At 45.2% G+C, this 23,440-nt stretch overlaps 1 protein-coding gene across 12 annotated transcripts in view; it reads right to left on the reverse strand.

Annotated features, from left to right (window-relative positions):
* Cadps (calcium dependent secretion activator) overlaps window positions 1–23,440 on the reverse strand; it is a 420,141-nt gene that overhangs the window by 129,223 nt on the left and 267,478 nt on the right. For all 12 annotated transcript variants that reach the window (XM_051139845.1, XM_051139831.1, XM_051139822.1 and 9 more), the window contains exons 8-10: window positions 21,841–21,980; window positions 10,727–10,793; window positions 3,357–3,465 (exon numbers count right to left, since the gene is read on the reverse strand). In XM_051139845.1, the coding sequence (XP_050995802.1) occupies window positions 3,357–3,465; window positions 10,727–10,793; window positions 21,841–21,980 (316 nt within the window). The remainder of the gene's footprint in view (window positions 1–3,356; window positions 3,466–10,726; window positions 10,794–21,840; window positions 21,981–23,440) is intronic.

Consider the following 23,440-nt stretch of genomic DNA (forward strand, 5'->3'; position numbering starts at 1 on the left):
CCCTGTGGGTCAGCATGCTAAGGTTGTCTATCAGTCCTGTGGGTCAGCGTGCTAAGGCTGTCCATCAGCCCTGTGGGTCAGCATGCTAAAGCTGTCCATCAGCCCTGTGGGTCAGCATGCTAAGGCTGTCCATCAGCCCTGTGGGTCAGCATGCTAAGGCTGTCCATCAGCCCTGTGGGTCAGCATGCTAAGGCTGTCCATCAGCCCTGTGGGTCAGCATGCTAAGGCTGTCCATCAGCCCTGTGGGTCAGCATGCTAAGGCTGTCCATCAGCCCTGTGGGTCAGCATGCTAAGGCTGTCCATCAGCCCTGTGGGTCAGCATGCTAAGGCTGTCCATCAGCCCTGTGGTTCAGCATGCTAAGGCTGTCCATCAGCCCTGTGGTTCAGCATGCTAAGGCTGTCCATCAGCCCTGTGGGTCAGCATGCTAAGGCTGTCCATCAGCTCTGTGGGTCAGCATGCTAAGGCTGTCCATCAGCCCTGTGGGTCAGCATGCTAAAGCCCCTAAAAAGGGAGTTTACTGAGCACAAACGCCTATGTCTCAATGACTGTGCATCCTATGCAAGGAGCTCCAGTTACACCTTTCCTTATGGTAAATAAGGACAGGCTATTATGGTGCCCAGCCCACTGACAGCTTTATAAAGCCTGCATAAAGTCAAGAGGAGTGCGAAGACATACCCTATTTTTTCTTTTATTGACTAATAGTCTCACCTTCCAAAAGTATCTCCTGATCTCTGAAGATACTGGCTACATTGTAAATTTGTTCATACCTCCAGAGATAAAGTTGGACAAGTGCTATGTGGTATACGGGAATCCCCTCCAACACTTAGGAAGTATGAAGATGCTGCCATACCTCTTTCTGGCTCCTCAGTAAGGACCAGGGATTCTTAACAATCACTTTCTGGGACAGAGTTAAGGTGATGGGGCATTAACTCAGTGGTGGAGTACTGGCCCAGCAAGTGTAAGACCCTGGCGCCCATCCCTAAGATCACAAGAAAACTAACAAAAGATTCTAACCTAGGCATGTCACAGGACAATAGAAATAATACATTTCCATTTCAACTAAACATTACTTGTGAAATGAATAGGACTCAGCACAGGAAAAGGCGGAGAGAACCAAACTGCTTGTTACTCTCAATTAACTTTGTATTTACACTTTTAATGAAGAAATTACATCTCATGAGACCAATGTGGAAACAATAAAAGCAGCTTTAAGAATATACATGGATCACAAACTCAGTGGTTAAAAGCTCTTGATGCTCTTGTAGAAGACCCCAGTTCAGTTCTGAGCACCTACACAGCAGCTCACAACCTTGTCTAACCCCAGTTCCAGGGGATCTGACACCCTCTTCTGGCCTCTGTGGGCACTACATTTGTGTGGTACACTGGCATACATGCAGGCAAAACACTTATACACACACACACACACACACACACAAAATAAATAGAAATTTAAAAACAGGAGAATATTCAGATGCCATTCCTGTGTGTGGAATAGAAGCCCTCACCCACACCTTCGTGCCATGGAAGCTCTGCTTTAATCTCTGAATTCCATGGGTCGCTTTGCTGTAGTTGTTCACATGATAAGTACAGGGATTGGCTCCGCTATGAGAGAGCCTGAGATCTCTGCAGTCTGTTTCTTAATTTGAAAAACAGAATGGCACTTCCGATGTCACTCACTTGTGGGACCAAGATGGGGGCCTAGAGTGACCAGGCAGAAGAGTGAGTGGGGATTGGCTTGACAGGAGGCTCTGGCATAAGATGACACTGGTTTTCCCTGTCATTCTGGCTGTCTGACCTCTGTCTCTAAGACATACATTGTAAGCACAACTGAATTTACTTAAAAAAAAAAAAAAAAAAAAAAGAAACCGAGAGAGAAGAAAAGAAATGAGAGAGAAATACAAACCATAACCCAGTGTTCTCAACGGCTGGCTTATTAAATGCAGAACTCTGTTATTGTGAGGTGCTGCTCAGAATTGTTCATTTCAAATTCCTGTTCATTAGGAAAGCTTCTGGGCAGAAATTTGAATTCCAGTTTTTACAGAATCAGCACTCTACAGTGGGTACTCTGGAGAGATGTAGTAACAAACGGAAACAGGAGAGGGTTAGGCTTGTTTCGGTTCCTCAGGGCCAGGATTTTGAGGACACTGATGTCCCTACGTGGACAGAGACTGGGTCTTCTCTGTCATACTTTTATGGGTTAATACCCCATAATATTTCATCTTCTCTCAAACTCCGTTTTTTCCCTCCTGTGTATTTTGTTGTACGTGGAAGAGCAATATGGGAGTTGAAAAAAAAAAAAAAAAAAGGTTTTGGGCCAAATGATGCAGTGTGGTTGGAAAAGCCTTGTGCAGATTTGGCATAAAAATGAACTTCTCCGGGAGAGGGCTGTTGGTGCTTGTTGTTCATTAATATGCTGAAATGATTTCGCACCCCCCCACCCATTCTGAAGGTTCTTTGAGACTGATTTCTATTCAGTTTTCTGGGGAAAAAATAAGATGAGTACGGGGAGAGGTGTGAGGGGGCAGGATGTGGAATGTATTTGATGCAGAACTTAGAAGAAATACCACCACTTGCAAGGCTCTCTTCGCTACTTAAGCCCAGGCGCTGCGATGCCTCGACTCAGAGAGAGGCATCTTCTAAGGAATAGTAGTGGGTTGGGTGGGTTACTTCCGCAAGTTCTACCAGTTAATCCCGTATGTTGTCAGACTCTCACCAGGGGACACGCATGCACAAAGGCATCTCTTGGACACCAAGACACAAGGACACACACTGGGGCCAAGCGACTCTGCTGGTAAAGTGCTTGCCGTGCAAGAGTGATGACCTGATTTTCAGTACCCATGTAAGAGCTGGGCTTGTACCTGTGAAGCCTAGTGCCAGAGGGAACAGAGACTTTGGCATTGATGGCCAGGCTTCCAGCAAGCAAGTCACTAAGCTCCTGGCTCAGTGAGAGACCCTGTCTCAGATAATAAGAACAATTGAATACACCTGATTCCAACATGTCTCCACATGCACACACATGGTCACTCATGTGTATGCATGAGTACACACACACACACACACACACACACACACACACACACACACACACACACCACAATCCCACACAAATGCAGTCTCTGGTACCCAAGTACATATTCTTTTTCATCGATATTTTTAGCAGTAGAATACATCATTGATACAGTCCCGAGTGTATAAACACCAAAGCATTTGTTTCCTTTTTGGCTTCCAGCCAAGCGACTCTGATGCAACAGCTTACTGCCTAGCACAGACCAGGTGTCTTACCAACATCAGCTTGTTATTGACTCGAACAAGATGATCGCTCTGTGGGGGGTATGGCCAAGGAAGGGCTGAGTACCTGGTTGAGGATCAGTGTAGTCCACGGTGTAGCCGTCCAGCTGTAGGAGTTCCTGAGGCTCTGCTTTCTTTTCTCGATAGCTGCACATGGCAAAAGTGTACTGGCTGACCTGCAGGAAGGAACATCAGACTGCGAGATGGTCCCACCAGAGCTCATCCCCTCCAAGTCTGTCCACATCTAACTAAAGCCTTTATCCTCTGTTGTGGCATTCATACTGATGTAGCGTTCAACAGTGGCCCACAAGGAGAGAATGTGTATAGCATGCACTTAAGAGCCTGTCCCTGGTACTTAGTAGGTGCTTAGGAAAAGTCAACTGCTACCATTACTGTTGTTTGGTTTTTATTCTTGTCTTGAGTGTGTTTACTTATGGGGGTGCAGGTGTATGTGTGTGCATGTGGTGGTGGTGGTGGGTGTGGCACATTTACATGAATGTGAACCTGTGTTTGGAGGTTAGAGGTCAGTCTCAGTGTTTCTCATCAACCTGTAAGTCACAGGTTAGGCTGGGCTGAGTGGCTGGCAAGCTCCTTTTAACCTAGTGTTTGGCCTGTCTCTCCAGCCTCCCTATGCCACTCACTTTGGTCTTGAACTTGTGATTCTCCTTCCTGACCTTCTAAGTTATGGAGTCATACTGTGTACTACTGCATCCTACATTGCTATTCTTACAAAGATTGGGTTTAAAAAGGTCACATTGCCATTTTTTTTAATGACACAAAGCTGAATGGAAGCAGCTCTATGGGTAGTGCCTAATGGAACCATGGCCTGGCTGGTGGCTGGGGCTACAGTGACTGTAGACAGGATGTAACCTTTTTGGCCAGAAGTTAGAGAATAGAAATCCATCTCTTTACAGCTGTTTAAAAGGCTGAGAAGATGACTTGGTGGTTAAAGCTCTTGTCATGCAAGCATGAAGACTGGCCTTCATTTTCCTAGAACTCATGTAAAAGCTATGATGGGTAGTGTGAATCTGCAATCTCAGTGCCCTATGGAGAGATGAGAGGCAGAGGCCGGAGATGCCTAGAATCCCACAGGCTGGCCTGAGGAGCAACAAGGAATCGGACTGACATCCAGGTTCTTTTTCGACCTCCTCTGCGGTACCTGTGTACTTACACTAACACAAATATATGAGTGCTCTCCCCGCCCCCTCTCTTTCTCATACACACACAAATAAAACAAGCACTGCTATTGCAGGCCTATCTCAGTGTCAGGTTTCTCATTTTGTTTTTGGCTACCCACTGCTATTTCAGGGGCATTTGCAGCTACTTGGTAAAGTCTCCTCTCCATCTCAGACAAGTGCAGCAGTGACATGCTGTCACAAGCAATGAGCACTCACTGCTAGGTGCCAGTCACAGCCAGGCAGCCCCAACCCCCGATGGCATGGCCGTTGTCACTGGTGCCCTAAATGGCATCCCTCACTTTACTGATATTGGCATTCCGTGGCAGTGCAGGGTGGTGCCCCAAGCTGCAGGCCCGCCTTCAGGACCCTGTTGTCATTGTATATCCAGAACTGGCGAGGATGCTTCACTTTTCTACATCTGGCCTGTTGGCGAGGAGCCCATGGCAAAGCAGGCCTACCCCCAGCTTCCAGCCAAGCTCACAGGCACGGTTACCATCACCCATGGATGTCAAATGCCTCAGTGAAGGACTGCCACATCCCTCACGCCTTACTTTCCTTGATTGAAAGAGACATTTTCTAAGCAGACTTTTGACCCAGCTAGGAACAACTGTATTCTCCTCCACAGCGAGACTGGTCTCTTTTTAAGAGCAATTTAGAGACTGGTGCTTTTAGGCTGCACAATGCATTGCGCTGTCCCGAGTCCTGAAGGTTCAGAGTAAGAGGAAAGAGAAAATTCCCCATGCATGGTTTGTCTGTTGCTGCCCTCTGTTGGTTCCTCAAGAGAATTTTACTACCCAATTTGGGACTCTGAAGAATGAATGCACTGTTCCTCACATAAGGAGAACCAGGCTAGACCACAAGGAGAACTTTGAGAAGGCAACACGAATTAGTTTTGTGTAGCAAGCAGAACACCAACCCTTCCTCCATCTCCCCCCCCTCTGCCACTTCTCCTACAACTGAGGTCTGAGGGGAAATGGGGAAGGGATAAGTCACGGAAGCTGAGTTTCCAGACAGGTTCAGCTTCAGGGTTCTCACCTGTGTTATGCTCTCTTCCTTGCCTTACACCCTCTCCTGCTCCCCTCCCCCACCCTCCTCATCCTCCTCTCTATCACCTTTTTTACTAGGTATTTGATGAGAGACTCACACCATGTGTGCGTCTCCTCCAGCAATCACTACATTAGAGTGCATAGCTAAGCAGTCTCTGTGTGTCTGGCACCATCATGTGGCTCAAACGCGGACTTCTCTGTAGATGGCCAGGGCTTTGAAGGAGAACTGGGTCTATTTACACTTCCACAAACAAACTGTGTCATATAATAATGGACATTTGCTAAATGAGTCTGACAGGTGGGGGATATATGCTCAATCTATTACATCCTTCTCCACAATTCAGTGTCTCTCCAAGTATAGCACTAGGGCTATTCCAAACCGCCACTGGTCCTACCCACAGCAAATGGTAGGACCATGACGCCTCCACCCTGTGACAATAAGAGACATGGCTAGACCACTCCTATGGTGCTTTCAACTGGCAACAGGAGACAGTTTGCTGGTGAGAGCAGCCAGAAAGGTGTCTATATGCTCGTTAGGCCCAAAAGATGCCATCATAAAAGCGCATGATTTCAAGATGCAGATTTCTACTACTCCCGAACCTTTTTACTTTCTCCTTTCCCATCCTAGTGGCTCCTTTTCTGCAGCACTGTCCACTGCTGCCCTCCTCTGGAAGCACAGAGGATGTGCCCTGCAGGGTGAGGCCCCATGATACGGTTAAAAAAACACACAACAACAACAACAACCACAACAACAACAACCACCACAACAACAACAACCAGACTAAACCAAGCAAACCTGGGTTGGTTTAGTGGGAGTGTTTTTTTCTTTAATTCTGACAATTTGCTTTAGGATTTGAATGAGGAAGACTAGCTTTGGAATAGTACCATATATTTTAGATGACTCCCAGTTTCCACAGAATGCTTGGAGGTCATCCATGAGCTGTCAGAGATTTGGGAACTTTAAATTTTTTTTTTTTTTTTAAAGCTGCCACATCGTACTAATAGAAAGCTATTTTTAAGGAAATGTATGTTTCTCCTTAAACTACAAATTCCTTTCATTTTGAGTGGTTCTGGGACTGGACTCAGGTTCTCACATATTACAGGAGAGTTTTCTCCACTGTGCTATACCCCATCTTTGGATTTATTTGGGTGAAAATTTAAGGGGACAGGGAGTGCTGCTGTGATCATGTCACTGGCAGAGCCCAGAAGGTGTTTTGAGAAGTCAGAGAGCTCAAGCAGCACAGAATAAAGACTTGATGCTCCTGATTTTACAAGGTCCTATTTTATGTCAATGGGATCTTTAGCAACACAAACCTCTGGGTAAAATGGAAGATGTTCCCGGAATGCCTGAAGCTTTGATCAAAGTTTTGTTTTACAGGTAGCCAGACTTCTGCTACTTTGGCTGACTTTCTGTGCTTTAAAGTAGAAAGGGGCTGTTAAGGGGCATCAGTTGCATCCTGTAGCACCTGTATGTGTTTGGGTTAGGGAGGATTCCAAATAGGTAAATTCTTTGAAATCAGACCAGTGAGTCAGAATGTCAGCTGAGATGGCTGGGGAAGAAATGCAGGGAGAGCCCAGTGTTAGAGCATGAGAGGACAGACTCAGATCCAGGATCGGGATCTGATTCTCATAACTGGAAAACAAAAGTACAAACCAGAATAAAACAAATCAAGAAGCTGGGTGTGGTGGTATACAGCCTTAACCCCAGCACTTGAGGGGCAAAGACAGTTAAAGGGCAGGTTGTCCTATGTATAGTGAGAGCCTATCTAGAAAATCTAACCAACCGATCAATCAAACAAAAACAGAAAATGGAAAGAGTAATTGCCAGAAAGCCAGCGTGGCTTGTTTCCTGTCATTTGCAACCAGGATGTAACTCTGTCCATTTTTCAATGTAACAATTTTAAACCACTCAGATACGTGTATGCCTTGTAATTCATTTTTGAGATTAACCTACTTTAATAGTACATCTCGAGGGGCCATAAAAACACTGCTAGCCAAGTCGTTGATATTATTCAACTATATTTATCTCATTCAGCCTTAGAATCTTTTCTCAAAGCTAGAACAGTGAAAGATTTTAGTCACGATGTCTGTAGGAAACCAGAAACAGAGAATGTGGGTTTAGGGACCACATGCTTCATGTTTCATGAAATGAAAAGTGAATACATTCTACGGAGAACATTCTGTGCTCGCACATCTCTTTGGGTACCAGACCCATCTAAGTGTTCCATTACCTGAGGCAAGTGCAGCCTGAAGGCCTGTGTTGGCTCTTACCAGCCACCGTCTTTATATTTAATAAAATTAATTTTATTTATGTGTACAGATGTTTTATCTGCATGTATGCCTGTGACCCACATGTGTGTACGACAGCTGTGGAGGCTGGAAGAGGGTGTCCAATCACTGGAGCTGGAGTTACAGATGGGCGTGGCCCTCCAGGTAGGTGCTGGCAATCAAACCTGGGTCTTCTGGAGACCACTGAGTAATCTCTCTAGCTCCATCAGTCTCTGCTTTTGAACAGCCCTCTTAACCACTTTGAGCTTAGTTTCCCCTACTGTTACATTTGGAGAAAACTTATACTCACCATTTGCATTTTAGAGGAGAGTTAAAATACAATTTGGCAGTACTGACATGGGGATGAAATACTTTGAAGAAAGGGAAAACCAAACATCCCCTTTTCAGAAACCGGAAATCATTGGGACATCGAAGAAAAACAATACTTTTTTGAGACAGGGGCTCACTTATGGGAGGTTAGCTTTGACCTTGCTACTTAGCCAGGGTTGGCTTTGAGTTTCTGATCCTTCCACTCCACCTCTCAGGCATTCATTACAGCAGCTTGTTTGTGATGTGCTAGGCAGCGAGTCCAAAGCTTCGTTCATGTTGGAGTACTACGCTACCAACGGAGCTACACTCTCAGCTCCAAGAAAACCATCTCTAAGCTATAAATGGAGGAGAAGTGAGACTTTCTGATCTGGAACCGGTACAATTTTCCCTTTGACCCTACACTTGTACACTCAGGGCAGGGGTTCTTACTGCTGAGTGAAGCTTTGTGGAACTGGTGTCCTTTTAACTACCAATGTTTGTCCACAGTGTGGCCAGTGGTAGCGATGACTTCGCATCTGCACTCCTGCAGACTGACGGTGAGTCCCCCTCCTGGTCATCACTGGGTTACAGGCTGCAGCTAAACTTAAAAGGCATGCATAAGTATTGCAGGATTTGCAGTGCTATTTGCATATAATTATCCATTTAGAGCTTTGATCTTCAGTGACATGAACAACAGGGCCATGAGACCAAGAACAGGAGACCAGTACCTTCATGCTGGCTTCCCCATCACTGTGGTAAAGAAGTGGACATGTCCCCTCAAGAAGCCACATAGACTGGCAATGCAGAAAGGTTTGACATGACTGAAACAGAGGCTTCAGTGAGGGCTGCTATCCCAACAGCTCCCTAAAGGTAGGGAGCATCTCACACTCATAAGAAGCCTCCTGGCATTCTGAACTGCATCTTTCCTGCTCTCTAGGAACGCCATAGAGCCTCAGACAGCCTGTGCCCTTTTATGTTTTTCCAAAGTCAGCACACAGCTTTTTTTTAAAGCCGTGGTGTGATTCTCATCTCCTCTTAGAGGAAGTCTGTGTGTGAAGGCCCCAGAACATCTGTGTTCCAGTTGCACAGCCTAGAAAAGCCATTCTCTTCTTTTGGGTTCAGGACACAGCATAGAGACACGGCGTCTCTGACATTTCCTATGCATTTCCTTTTGCCCCCACCTCCATTTTCTTCCCCTAAAGCTTCTTTTTCTAAAGGAAGAGGTCATCTACTTGTATGAGCATGCCCACACGTGTGTGTGCACATGTGCTTGCACATGTGCATTGCATTCACATGTGTGCCTACACATGTGTGCCTGGAGGCCAGACATCGATGATGGGTGTCCTCTGCCACTTCTCTCCACTTTATCTTTTGAGACAAGGTCTCTTACTGGGACCAGAGAGAGCCAGTTCATCAAGACTGTCTGTCCAGTGAGCCCCAGACCTTCCCATCTCTGCTTCTTGGGCACTGGCATTTACAGCAGTGTACATTATTATTATGATTATTATTATTCTTTTTATATGAATCTAGAAATCAAATGCTTGCATGGAAACTGCTTTCCTGACTGAGTCTTATCCATAGCTCCAGATCAGCTACTTCTAACGAGTCTTCCATTTCCAGGATTCTCAGAGAAAAGACACATGTTGAGTGAAGCACTCTGAGGCACTCTGAATACAGAGGCCTCGCGTCTTGGAGCAAGGGTGCTTGTTTTCTCTCTGGGAAGAGGTCAGCAGTTACTGCATAGACCACATGTCCTGCCCTTTCCTTCTGGCATCGCCAGGAATGGCCTTTCTTTACTTCCTCCCAGGAAACAGTTGCTGAAGTTTCTGTGGACACTAGGAAGGGATGTGAGTGTGGTGTAGGCACCAGGGAGGCAACTATGGATGAATCAGAATACAGCTGGCCTGAAGCAGTGTGAAGGCTATGAGGCAAGCTTGAGGAGGCCTGCACAGGTATAGGCCTGGCATTAGAGTGTCACCAGGGACCTTTAACGTCACCCAGAAGCAAGGAGGAGCTGTCTTACAGTGAGTTTCAGCCCAGGCCTGGCTGCAAAACACAAGCCAAATAGCTCAAGCATCATCACAAGGTGGCTCACTTTGTGACGTGTGTCACAGGGTATTGCACATTAAAGTTTTGTAGACTGAGTTATGGCTTCTATGCCCTGGTGGGGGGCTGCACATTGGATAGAGTTAATGGCAAACTCTTTGGCAAACTGAAAAAGTAGGCGAAGCCCAAACCAAAGAAATCAACAGCAAAAGCGGTAGGCAAGCTTTTTGAGGACACTTATTTACTGTGGAAAATTTTTAGATGCACCTGGGCGAGCCAAGATATTATTTGATACATTAGCAACACACATCATTGATATCACTGTGGGAGTCTACCTCTGTGTACGGGTCTGTGTATCCACTGGTATTTTTTGTAGCATTGTCAGTAATAATCAAACTGGCAAACTCCAGAAGCCCATTGAAAAGGGAAGATTTTACAGGTATGGGAAGTAGAGCCCTCTGTGTGGTTCCATGAGTTTATAATGTGGGAAAAATCATGGAGGCACCGTCCCTCGGGTACAAAGCACGCCTTCCTCCTGCCACATCTGTATACAGAGAGCTCTTAGGCTGATGACAGAGTTGGAGTGTTACCTGCACCAACACAAAGAACCTCTTCTTCCACCGTTTCCAAACGTTCTTCCCAATGGTCCATAAGTACCTGTAGGAGAAAGAAAGGTGAGAGAGCTGCAGTAGTGTGTGACTAACGAGCCTGCCACACTGTGTACCACGCCTACCAGAAAGCCTAGCCTGTGTACACTGAGAGGCCCCCAGCACACCTAGATCGATGAGGGGAAGGCCCAGACTTCAGTCTCTCACCTCTCACTTTCCCAGCTCATCCCACATTAGCATAGTCTATGGTTCACCTGAGATTTATTTTTAATTCTCTATGACATCATGAATCAAATCACTTTGAAAGAAACTTTATAACATGGGCTTGATAGCTTCATTATACAGAACACACTGAAACACATAATAAGCCATGCTTGTGCAGAGCTCTGAGCTGCTCTTATGTATTATTCATTTTATAAATACATCTGGTTAATACAGCTCAGTCCAGGGCACGAAGACTCACATCTTGGACCATGATGGAACCTCTGTTTGCTCTCCCTACTCTTGGCCTTTGCTCCAGACTTTACACAAAAACCACAGGGTTTTCTAAAAGAGCAAATCACCCTGTAAGTCACTCATCCTAAATAAGGCCTAAGGCAGGGTATTTAGGCAAGAGTCCTGTCTAAGATGTGCACACTAGCTGCAGGTGGAGACAATGCTGTACACAGAGCAGGTGCAGGAGAGAAAGTGAGGAAGAGTTTGAGGCCGAGGCACAGCCGAGGCAGAATGGCAGGTGGATGGCTGGCAGCTTGGCAGCCCCATGCCACAGCTGACCCAGTCAGCACTCATCTCCTGCGTACTGAAATCATGGATCAATATATTCATGGAATTTATGGACATAAAAGGGAGGTTCAGCCAGGGCTCAAGAGCAAGAAAGGTGACTGGCATGTACTGGCATTTAGTCTTCTGGTCCCGCTTCTGTCAGTCACTCAGAGAGGCGGGGCAACTGGCTTCAATTTTGATGCTTTGCTGCTGGGAGGATTCTGTGAGACAAGGCTGAAGGAGTATAAACATGAGACTGGGGACTGTAGCTCAGTTGTCGAGGGCTTGCTTAGCATGTGCAAAGTACTGGGTTTCATTCCCTGCACTACAACAAATAAACAAGTAAATGAATAAAAAAAAAAACCCAACAAACAAATGAGTAAATAAAGAAATAAATAGATAAATAAATGTGGTTTGGATGTGAAATGTTCCCCATAGGTGCATACACTTCAAGGAGTTGTTGGTTTGGCAAGGCTGTGGAATGTTCAGACAGTGGGGCTCGCTGGAAGACCTGCATCACTGAGGGTGGGTCTTGATGTACCATAGCCTGGGCCCTACCTCTTGTTCACTTTCTGCTTCCTGACTGTAGATGCAACGTGACCTCCCCTCCTGTTGCTATGCTTCCCTGCTGTGGTAGCCTGGTCCCTTTGGAACTGTAAGCCAAAACACACCCTTTCTCTCTTACGTCGCTTTGTGCAGAGTAGTTTATCACAACTTTGGAAAAGAAACTAGGACAACAAATAAACAAGTCATAAAAAATAGATACACACCAAGTGATTCTCGTTATGAAGCATCACTGCATCCAAAGAAGGATTATTCCTGAAACTGTGAGTGTCACAAGATATACAATGGTTCCAGAGCAATGCTAAGGTTGTAATTCTCCTCTGGCCTGGAATTGTGTGTGGCAGGTTCAAACCCTCATCATCTTGTCCTGACCATGCCTACATATCCACCTAGCAACGCACCCAGCTACCACATGCAACAAGAAAGTTAGAGTTTTTGTAGAGAACTTAAGAAGACAGAGTTTAAACATTCTTTAAATGTTTAACTTTGCCTTTCTCCAGGTACTTGTCATGGATTTATTATAGCCCTGAGAGGGGTTGAGACCTATGGAGCCATTATGAATGGGGTTTATACCACCACTGAGTGTTATGACCTGGACTTAAATTTAGAGTCCCCTCACTATAGAACAACTTTCCCCTGTGCACTTCTAGGGTGTGCTTCCCCATCTAGGGTCAATAAAGAATAAGGTTATAGGAAAGATGGGGAGATGCCAGTCCATGGTGAGAAACTACAGAGAGGGAGGAGCAAGAAGTGCTGGTGTGCACTGCATGGTGAGGCTACAGAAGCAACGGTTGTGCAATATGTACTTCAAACAGTGAGCGCAAATAAATGCCAATGTTTTTATTATGGGGAAGTGATCGATGTTGGAGGAGTTATATGTGTTTATCCTGATGGCAATGACAGCGTAGAGCTGGAGAGATGGCTTCATGAGTAAGGCACCTGCCATGTAAGCCTAAGGGACCGAGTTGGTTTCCCCTAGAACCACAAACAAAGACAGGGTTTGGTGGCATGTGCTTGTAACCCCAGCACTGGGAAGTAGAGACAGGCAGGTCCTTGGGGCTGGTTGTCCAGTCCAGGCTAACCAGTGACAGATCCTGTCTTAAAATAAATCAAGGCAGACAGCTCCAGAGGAGTGACATCTGAGGCTGGCCTCTGGCCTCTGCACACATATATACCAACACCCCCTTTAGTCATACAAATTACACAACCCTTACATGTGCTGGAGAATTGCTTGGTGCCCCATAGCTGTGTATACTGTGTTTTTTGATTCTGCATATCAGTTAAATACATTTACATTTAAAAAGTGAGAAAACAAACCCCATGAATTCTTTCCTAACCAGAGAGGGTTTCTGTTTGAAGGCATCTGAGAGTGAAAGCTGGTGGGATCAGCTTTGGAAAGTATCAGTTGGTTTGCGTGAGGGTGGGGCTTTCCCTCGGAGGCTTTCCTCAGAATGTGGCACATGCCAGAAGGTGTCAAAACTGAGAAGCATTGAGGGCTGTGAGGCACCGTGTCTGTCTAGTGAGCCCTGCGCTGTTTCCTCCCTGAACAGTATGTACAGTACCTGGAGCAGATGGACGCTGTGAGACTACAGACACACAGGTGGCTTCCTGCTTCGAGCCCCACTCCCAGCACACTGATCTAATGTGGAAGCATTCTTGTTTCAGTGCTCTCCTCAGGCTGTCTAGATGCCTGGGCTGACCATCAGATAAGCCAGCAGGCAAGGCGTAGTGAGAGGGTGCACAGCACAGGGGCTGAAGGGGACACCTCAAAGGGAATTCTGGTGCGGTTACCAACTGTCCTGGAGTTAGTTTTCTGAGCTGTGACATGGGGATAACATAATGTCATTCCATAGGCTCACGAGACTGCAGAGACACGCACATCCAATGTGTAACATGGTTAAGGGCAGATGATGCCTCATAAATGTTAGGGGCAGTTCTTGCTGCTCTTATGCGTATCACCACGAACAATAGCAAGAGCAATGACGAACAGGCGAATGTACACTTAGCTTTTGGACACCCATTTTCTGGGAGAGAAACAGTGAACTAGCATATCTGACTTTGGAGCTCTGGCTAATGTTTTATTGTTTGTTTGTTTTGTTTTGTTTTTGAGACAGGGTTTCTTTGTGTAGCCCTGCCTGTCCTAGACTCACTTTGTAGACCAGGCTGGCCTCGAACTCACATTGATCCACCTGCCTCTGCCTCCCTGAGTGCTGATATTATGGACGTGCATCCTTGTGCATGGCTATCTGGCTATGTTTTGTATCATGATTTCCTTGTAACATTCCATAAACGTTACACGAGAGGGCCATTGATATTCTTGTCCCTTGTTGAGGGCATCTAAGTTACAGGCGAGGCCAAAGTGAGCTACAGAGAACTAACAAACCCCAAACAGAAGTGGGTGATGAACTGGGGCTGTACTCATTGCAGGAATCCTCCAAACAGGGTGATTCATTGCTGATTCCCTGTCTTCAGTGCCTCTTTGTCCTAGGACTATGTGAGAAGGCAGCAGTATGGCAATGCCTGTAACTGTGTGTGTGTGTGTGTGTGTGTGTGTGTGTGTGTGTGTGTGTGTACAGCCTTTGCTCTCACAGCATTATGGTTTTAGTATGTGCTAGGGACATAGCTCTGTTTATTAAGTAGCATCCACACTTATCACCAAACTCACATGTTGCAGGTGCTCAGTAGTGTCTATCAGTGAAACGTTCTTATTGGGTATCTTTTTCCAGGTTTCCTGGACATGAGCACTATGTGTAGAAAGGTGGCCTTTTCCAGATTCTCTGGCCCCTGGGTTTCTTACATGAGAAGGGTGGTTGGGAGACTGGCCAACCTTACAATTTGAAGGCCTGGGGGTGGTGTTGGGGCTACTTTGGCCTAGGTGGAGACTGGCCAGAAGGAAGGGCTGTTGTCCTTGCTTTCCTCAGGTGGAACACCTCAGTATATGGTACATAAAAAATGCTATAAGGCAGGATATTTTTCTTTTTAATTATTTTATGATTTGTACATTGACATTTAAATTTGTTTTTAATTGGTAAAATTGCATATGTTTATGGTATAAAGAAGGTTAATATATATGTGGTTATATGCACTAGATAAATTGAACTCATTAGCTTATCATTTTATATAGTCTTGCCTTTTTTAATGATGAGAATACTTAAAGTCCACTCTCTTAGTGATTTTCCAGGTGTAGTGATGATGTGATTTTTAACAATAGTCTCCATCTTCTACAGCAAGTCTCTTGAACTTATTTCTTTTTGTCAGAAGGTAATTTCTTCTTAGAAGAGAAAAGAGAGTGCAGCAAGAGCCAGGGCCCCCACTGGGGGGCACTGTCCCTGCAGAGTGAATGAGAATTGGAGGCTGGAAGGGCTTGAAAATGTTCCAGTGGGAGGAAGTATGGGGCTGGGGTAAGGTCCAGGGAATGGATGAAAGGGCAGAAGCAGCTAATCTTTGTGAGTCAAGGCCAACCAGGTCTATGCAATGAGTTCCAGGTCAGCTAGTGCTATATAGTGAGACGCTGAATCAAAATAAAACACCTTCCCTCTAAAAGAATGAAAGCAAGCAGCAGGTATGACCACTACCACTACCTCTACCACCACCTCCTCCTCTACCACCATCAACACCACTATTGTCACTACTCCCCCACCATTACCACTACCACACCTCTACCACCACCATCAGTACCCCCACCCCTACCTCTACCATCACCACCACCACCATCATCATCATTTCTTTTGTGTAGTTAATCTTACACCATGCTTCAAAACTTGTTCTATATACATGTTCTACATTTGGTAACCCTTTTAAAGTTTACAATAGTTCCAGGAGGCCAGGGTCATTTTGATCTTATTTGATATGTGTGGCAGGAAGCACAGAGCAGCTAGATGCCTTGTCCGTAGCTGGTACCTAGTGCCTAAACTATCCGTTGCCATTTCACATTACTAAGAGAACATGTACAATAAAGAAGGTAGCATACAATCCTAAAAAATTCAGCCAATCCAAAAAGAGCCAGAAAAAGAAAAAGGCTGAGAAAACAAGGACACAAAGAGTAGCTATGTTAAAGAGAAAAAATATCAAGATGGCAACTGAGGGTAATGAGATGGTTCAGCCATCAAAAACCTTTGCTATATATCAGCCTGATGACTAAGATGCCAGGCAGAAGGAAAGAACTAACTCCCAAAAGTAGTTCACTGACCTCCACTATGTGCATCCTGTGTCATATATGTTTTATATATGTTCTCTCTCTCTCTTTCTCTCTCTCTCTCTCTCTCTTTCTCCCCTCCCTCTTCCTCATTCTACCTCTTCTCTCTCTTTTTCTCCATCTCATATATATATGCATTAAAAAGGTAACAAATAGCAGAATGGTAAATTTAAACTTTGCCATATCCATTATCATAGTACATTTAAATAGGCTAACATGTCAGTTAAAAAGCAAAGAGACTCAGCTTAAAATTAAGATCCAGACCTCATTCTGTACTGCCAATGAGAAGTGCCATTCATTTATACTGCTTACTCATTCAGTGTTTAAGAGATACCGTTTCATTTTATAGCCCAGGCTAGCCTAGAGATCTCTATTTTTCTGCCTCCAGCTCTTAAATGTTAAGATTGTAGATTTGTTTCACCACACCCAGCAAGAAATGCACTTTAAAGACAAAAGTAAATTAAAACCAGAATGCTATAAAAGGATGTGCCTTGCTAATAGCAATTTTCTCTAAAATGCTGTAGTATCCACATTATTATCATAGAAAGTAAACCTCAAGGCAAAACATATTGGCACAGACAGACAGAAGATGGCTCTGTAGTGATGGGGGAGTTACTTCACTAAGAAGACATAATAATTTTGAATTTTCTGTATCTACTTTAAAAACCTTTAGCATGCACTGAGAAAAACTAAACAGAAATGCAAGGAAAACAAAGCTAAGGCTGTAGCCAGAGGTTTTGATATGACCAAGACACTGATAGGAAATTAGCAAGGAAGGCTGGGAATGTTTTAATTGGCTCAGTGCTTATCTGGTGTGTCCAAAGCCCTAGATCCCAGTCTGTCCCGCACTGAGTGGGTGTGCTTGTGTGTACCTGTAATCCAGAGATGGAGCACAGAGAGCAGAGACCCAAGACCATCTTTGGCTACACAATGGGTTCCAGAGCAGTCTGGGGTATAAAAGAGACTGTCTCAAACACACACACACACACACACACACACACACACACACACACACAAGACACCATCACACATCACACACCGCACACACACATGACAGAGAGAACACACAGAGAAAGAGAGAGAGAGAGAGAGAGAGAGAGAGAGAGAGAGAGAGAGAGAGAGAGAGAGAGAGAGAGAGAGAGACAGACAGACAGACAGACAGAGAGACAGACAGACAGAGAGAAACAGAGACACAGACACAGGAGACAGAGAGACACAAAGAGAGGTAGGGAGAAAAGCAGAAATGCACAGAGTCAAAGAGGCAGACACAGAGACAGAGAGACAGAGATAGAGAGGAAAGTGCAGTTAGGCTACACAACACCTAAGCAGTACCAAACACCCCAGCCTAATGATGTAAGGTATGAACAAAGGAGTCAAGCAAAAAACAGAGTCCCACAGGCACTCCATCAGCCCATCCCGGCAGTGTGGTAGAGATCTTGTGCCAAAAGAAACACCAGGCACTGCGTGGACCTGTGGGTAGCAAAGGGCTGTGATAGATTTGAAGAACATGTTGGCCCGTGCAAGAAGATGGAAAAGGAAGGGGCCATGTTAATGGCTGAGTGTTTTAAACCCCCACATGGCCATACTAAAACAGAGTGGACAGAGAGATGCCTTGGGTTATCCCTGATGGTCGCAGTGTTCTTATGCTGTGAGTCATTCTTGCTGGCCTCAGTGGCCCCCAGGATAAACCCTGAGCTGAGTTAACCAAGGCTCAGATTTTCAGTTGGGACTGAACTGAACAAGAGTCTAAGGCCAGCTTCAGCGCTTACTTGGATTCAGTAGTGTTTTCATCATGATGAGCCTCAGTTTCTCCATCTGTAAACTGGGATTCCAAATAATATATAAGGCTTTTTATAAAACTTATGTCCTGTGCTAAGTACTATGACTGAAGAAGAAAAGTGGCCTTCTGGAAAGGAGCTGACATAAACAAATGAACAAAGAAATCCATGTATTATATCATGCAGGATGTTATTTTATGATGAAAGCAAGATGGAGTGGGAAGAGGAGGAGAATGGGGCATTAAGATGCTCAGGAAAGTAAAGACAGACTTTCCCACAAGGCACAGAGGCATGCCAAGTAAGCTGGATGGGCAGGAGGGTACAAGGGCCCTGAGATAGCTTGCATTCCTCCAAGGACAAAGAAGGCCAATGTGGTTGCAGGAGTGTTCAAGGTCACATTGGTAGGGCCTTGCTCTGAGTGAGATGGAAGTTTGCTGGGTGTTTTCTAACACTTGAGTGACAGGACCAAGTTTTAAAAGACAGGATGGAAAAGATTACAGGGAGGCAAAGGATGAGCAACAAGTGAAGGCAAAAAGGAAGGGAGGCTTGGAGTCCAGCAGAGAAGAGAAGTAGCACAAGGAGTTGGAGTCAAGATTCAGCTTCAAAACAGAGCAGAAGAGATTGAATGGGAGACCATGCTTGAGGTAAGAAATTATGAGAAATGTCAAGGTTGTCGGTCTGAATATCTGGCCATCTGTTAAGACAGGTTGCTGGTACCTTCTACTTTCTATAGGGCTCTTTCAGAGATAAAATGGAGGGAGAGATGTAAAGGAAGGGGATGAGAAGCTAGAAAATCAGCAGAGTAGCTAATTCTCAAGCACTCCTGGTTGCTAATGCTCAAAACCAACCAACCAATCAACCAAATAACCAATCAATCAAATAACCAACCAACCAACCAAGTAACCAACCAACCAACAATTGTGTTGATTTTAACCCCCTGGCATTTAGATTCAGCTCCATAGAGTTATTCTGGATGGCCCAAGGGCTCATTCTTGAAATCACAACACCCAATCAAAGAGAATTCCCAGGGTCACTGACTTTCTGTTCACACGCTAAAGCACCTACAACATGAATCTCAGCTGTACCTTCAAGGCTCCTTGCCTGCCCCCTCCCCCATTATTTAAGCTGTGACCTCACTCTGCTTTTTTATCTGTCTTCGCTATACTATAGGCCTCAATCCTCCTTGGAAAAAACGTCCACAAACATTGTGCTTGTTCATGTGTATCTGTGTGCACATGCATGAGATGTGTGGGCCTTTGGAGTCCAGATATCAACCTTAGATGCCATTTCTCAGGTGCTGTCATTGGCTTGCAGCTCACCAGGTTCCAGAGACCCTGCTGTCCCTACCTCCTCAGTGCAGAGATTACCACTGTGTGCCACCACACCCAACCTGATCAGGTGGACAATGGCAATGAACTCAAGTCTTTGTACTGGCACAAGTACCATACAAAACAAGCCATCTCCCCCAGCTCCCTTCAGAAACACTTGTACTTTTCCTGAATCATTTCTTATGCAGCTAAGGTTGTTTGCCCCGATTTGGGACATGCTGGGTCTGACTTGATATCAATGTACCTTTTGCTCACTCTTTGAAGCTGATCTAGACTCTCTTAGTATATTTCTTGGTAGGAATAATTTTCGAATGGCAATCTAGTGATGCAGTCATTTGGGAACTTGGCAAACATAAGATAAATATCTCTTCCATCACTCATACTGTGAAGGTCGCCTACGGTATGCTAGCACACAGTGAGTCCACAGAAAAGTTCCTGAATCTAAATCGTGTAGATCTCTCTCTACAGAGCAAATGAGGAGAATGTGGGAAACTGGGGTTTGTCTAATGCACAGAATAATACCGTGACAGAGTGAAGAGGGAATCAAAGAAGTCTGGCCCATAGGCTGAGACACTAACTCCTCCAAGGACGTTTTAAAGGTCATGTGAGGATAGTTCTTCTGCACGCTTCCTTGCTCTGGTTGCCCCCCCCCCTTCATTCTTCTGTTTCCCTCCTCCATCCTGCTTACTCACTCTGGTTCCTGTCTCAGATATTTACTGGTTATGAGTCAGTGTTGTGCTAAAGATGGAGGGTATTTCCTCAAATACTACAGGAACCCACCAATCCTCAACTCTTTTATCTTTAAACTAAGACCATGTGATACGAAGCTTGGAGGGAAAAGGGATATTGGGGAATTTTTTCTTCATATTTCTGAAAAATGTACCAGGAGTGAGGAAGGGAGGAGGAAAAGCTGATCTCGGAAACATGCCCCTGTATATGCATGTATTATACATGTTTGTGTTGGTACACACATGTGTGCATGCAAGTACCACCTGCATGCCTCCCCAGCCCCTCTCTCTGTGTTTGCAAGTGGCATCTTCCTCAATCATTCTCCACATTATTTTTGAGACAGCTTCTCACGATGGACTTGTAAACTCACCCAGTTGACTAGACTGACTGAGCAATGAGCTCCGGGAATCTACCTGCCTCTGCCCCTCCAGTTTTGGGACTGCAGACAAGCATTGCCATGTGCAGTGGTTTCTGCTAAATTCTCTCTCAAGATATGGTCATGCTTGCTTGCATAGCAAACACTGTATTGATACAGCCATTTCCTCAACACCTCCTCCTCCTATTCCTCCTCCTCTTCCTTCTTCTTCTTCTTCTTCTTCTTCTTCTTCTTCTTCTTCTTCTTCTTCTTCTTCTTCTTCCTCTTCTTCTTCTTCTTCTTCGATCTTAGCACAGAGCCCAGGTTGACTTTGAACTCGTGCCATATCCATTTGATAAAATACCAAGTGAAATGAGGAAAAGTTGGCTGCAATCACTGGTGATGGCTGAGTAGGGACTAAATGTATAAGTAGTTGGTATTGGTTCTCACACACTCTCACACTTCAGTCCCACCTCTGGCTTTGGGAGTGGCCTGGTTTCAACAACATGTTGTGTAACTTCTACAAGCCTAAGGCAGGAGTGGTGTTTAAGAACTGGTGTCCAGGGCATGAGCAGGCTTTGAAAGGCATCGCTCCAGGCACTGGCTATATGATGTAGGCTCTGCCAGTCTGCAAGGATGTCAGCTTCCTATCCTGGTTGTTAATTTGGGTATCTGTCAGCCCTCTTTTCAACTGGCCTCTATTGCTGATTATCGCTTGTCACCAGATTTCCCACTTCCATAGACCTCCAGCCCATATCCAAAGCCTTGAGTTTTCAAGGGAGCAGAGGAAAGCTTTCTTGTCACTAGGAGGCCATGGATAACAACAGGCAGTTGATAAATGGTGCCTACACAGAATTTGACAAAGAGCCCAGTTTCCTCTGCTGTCTAGACTCTTCCCTCTTCAAAATTGTATGGCCATGCTCCTCTGCAAAGGATCACATCTTAAAAGGTAATTTAGCAGGGATACCTCAGGCATCTGGCAAGAACACAGAACCTAGAAGACTTCCAAAGCACAAGCCCCAGCACACTCGGCCAAGTTTTAACTGTTTCGGGAGTCCTCTTAGAGGGAGAGTGAGTTAATCTCTTGATGGTATAAATGAAAATTCAGTGATTGCAGCTGAAAGAGCCCGTGGGAACTGACAGCACCATGTACCTTAATAGCTGCTCGCAGGCACTTCCCAGCTTCTTCCATGAAGTTCTCCGAATCCCTTTGTGTTTTGCCTAATTCATCTCTCCACTTCTAGGGATCCAAAACTGAGCTGTATGCATGCCAGACAAGTGGTCTACCAGAGGTGTGTTCCCCTCTTCTGTTCCATTTTTTTTTTTTTTTTTTTGTCTCTAGAAATGGGTGCACATGTATCACCAATTGGGAAAGAAATTCTTACCCAGAGTGCTTCATGTTTTGAGGCTTATCCATTCGGACAGCAAGTTTGATTTTGAGGTCTTGATCTGGGCAGTTTTTGGAGACTGTCATTTTGTGCCACTCAGATTGTTTGGGGCTGTTCGGGGTGGGATGGAGGATAACCTGTAACGAAAAGTCATACACTTCCGTCAGAAAGTAGAAGCAACACACAGCCATGTTTTTTGGATTCAACACTTTGATGTGAAGGCGTGCAACAGCTAACCCATGCTCCATTGCCGAAACCCCTCTGTTGAGCCTGACTGGCTCAGAGCACACAGTCACATCTACAGACAAAAATGTCCTCTCTCCTCCTTCATTCTCTCACTGACTAAGTTTGCTCCTCTGTTAACCTTGGCTGGCTCAGAGCACACAGTCACATCTATGGACAAAAAATGTCCTCTCTCCTCCTTCGTTCTCTCACTGGCTAAGTTTGTAGGAGCAGGAGGGTAAGTTTGTAATCCTGCTTTGGTTTTTGTAAGATCCACAAGTCCTAGGGTAACCTGAGAGGGAGAACACTGCCATCCCTCATCAACCATGACAGCTGCTCCACAAGAAATGTACGTTTGTCACAGACAGCTCTAAGGTCCCTCTTCTCCTTTCTATTTCCTAGACCTTTTGCCATTAGAAGAGGAGAGAAGCTCAAAGCCTGTTGGGGAAGACAGAAGAGTGAGAAACAAGAGACCTAGACAGGGGAAGAGACTTATGGAGGGCCCCATGTGGTCACTGGTCAGTAATACCTGGAATGGGATTTTCCTCTTCTAGCTCCTCATTTTGCTTTGGGGGTAAAGAGCATGAAGCAGCCTTTGCTTTGAAAAATGGTTCTTGGCAGCATGTCAGACACAGTTTGCTGTGGTCATGCTGCCTCAGATATCTAGGGTTTGGAGGGTGGAGGCAACGTTAGGAGGCCACCATGGGTTCCATCATACTTTCCTGCTAGAAACTAGTTTTTATCAGTTAATACCACATAGATAATACCACATAGAACTGTATATTTGTTGCTTTTGTATTAGTACACACTCAAAGCCACAAGTCTTACACATAGGGTGCTCAGTGACGGTGGCACTTCGCTAGACATTGAGGTACTCAGCTATCTTTAGGGACGAGTGCTGTGCAGGTAAATTGTGAGGCCTCCATCACCTCATGCCTGGTGTTCTGACTGAAGATATAATGCTAGTAGGCCAGGCATGACCCAGCATTTGCTTGCTGTTTGCAAGGACTCAACTTGCTAGTGAAATCTGTAAGCTGGTACTGAGAGCGTTTGCTCTCAACTATCTCTCCAGCCCTCGAGAACTCCTTGAAACATGTTTAAAATTATATTTATTTATGTTAGTGCATGAATATGTGACCTTGTATTCCACAGTGTGTGTGTGTGTGTGTGTGTGTGTGTGTGTGTGCATGCACATGCATAGGTCAGAGGAAAAAAACCCCACGGAAGTCAGTTCTCTTCTCCCACCAAGTGAGTCCTAATGATTGAACTCAGGGGATCAGGTTTGGTTGCAATGCCTTTGCCTGGCCTGCTGAGCCATCTCACTAGTCTCTACAGTGGATTTTTATAACTCTAACTGCATCTTTGCCCTTGTTTG

This window comes from Acomys russatus, chromosome 3, assembly GCF_903995435.1.
Source record: "Acomys russatus chromosome 3, mAcoRus1.1, whole genome shotgun sequence".
NCBI classification, from domain to species: domain Eukaryota; kingdom Metazoa; phylum Chordata; class Mammalia; order Rodentia; family Muridae; genus Acomys; species Acomys russatus.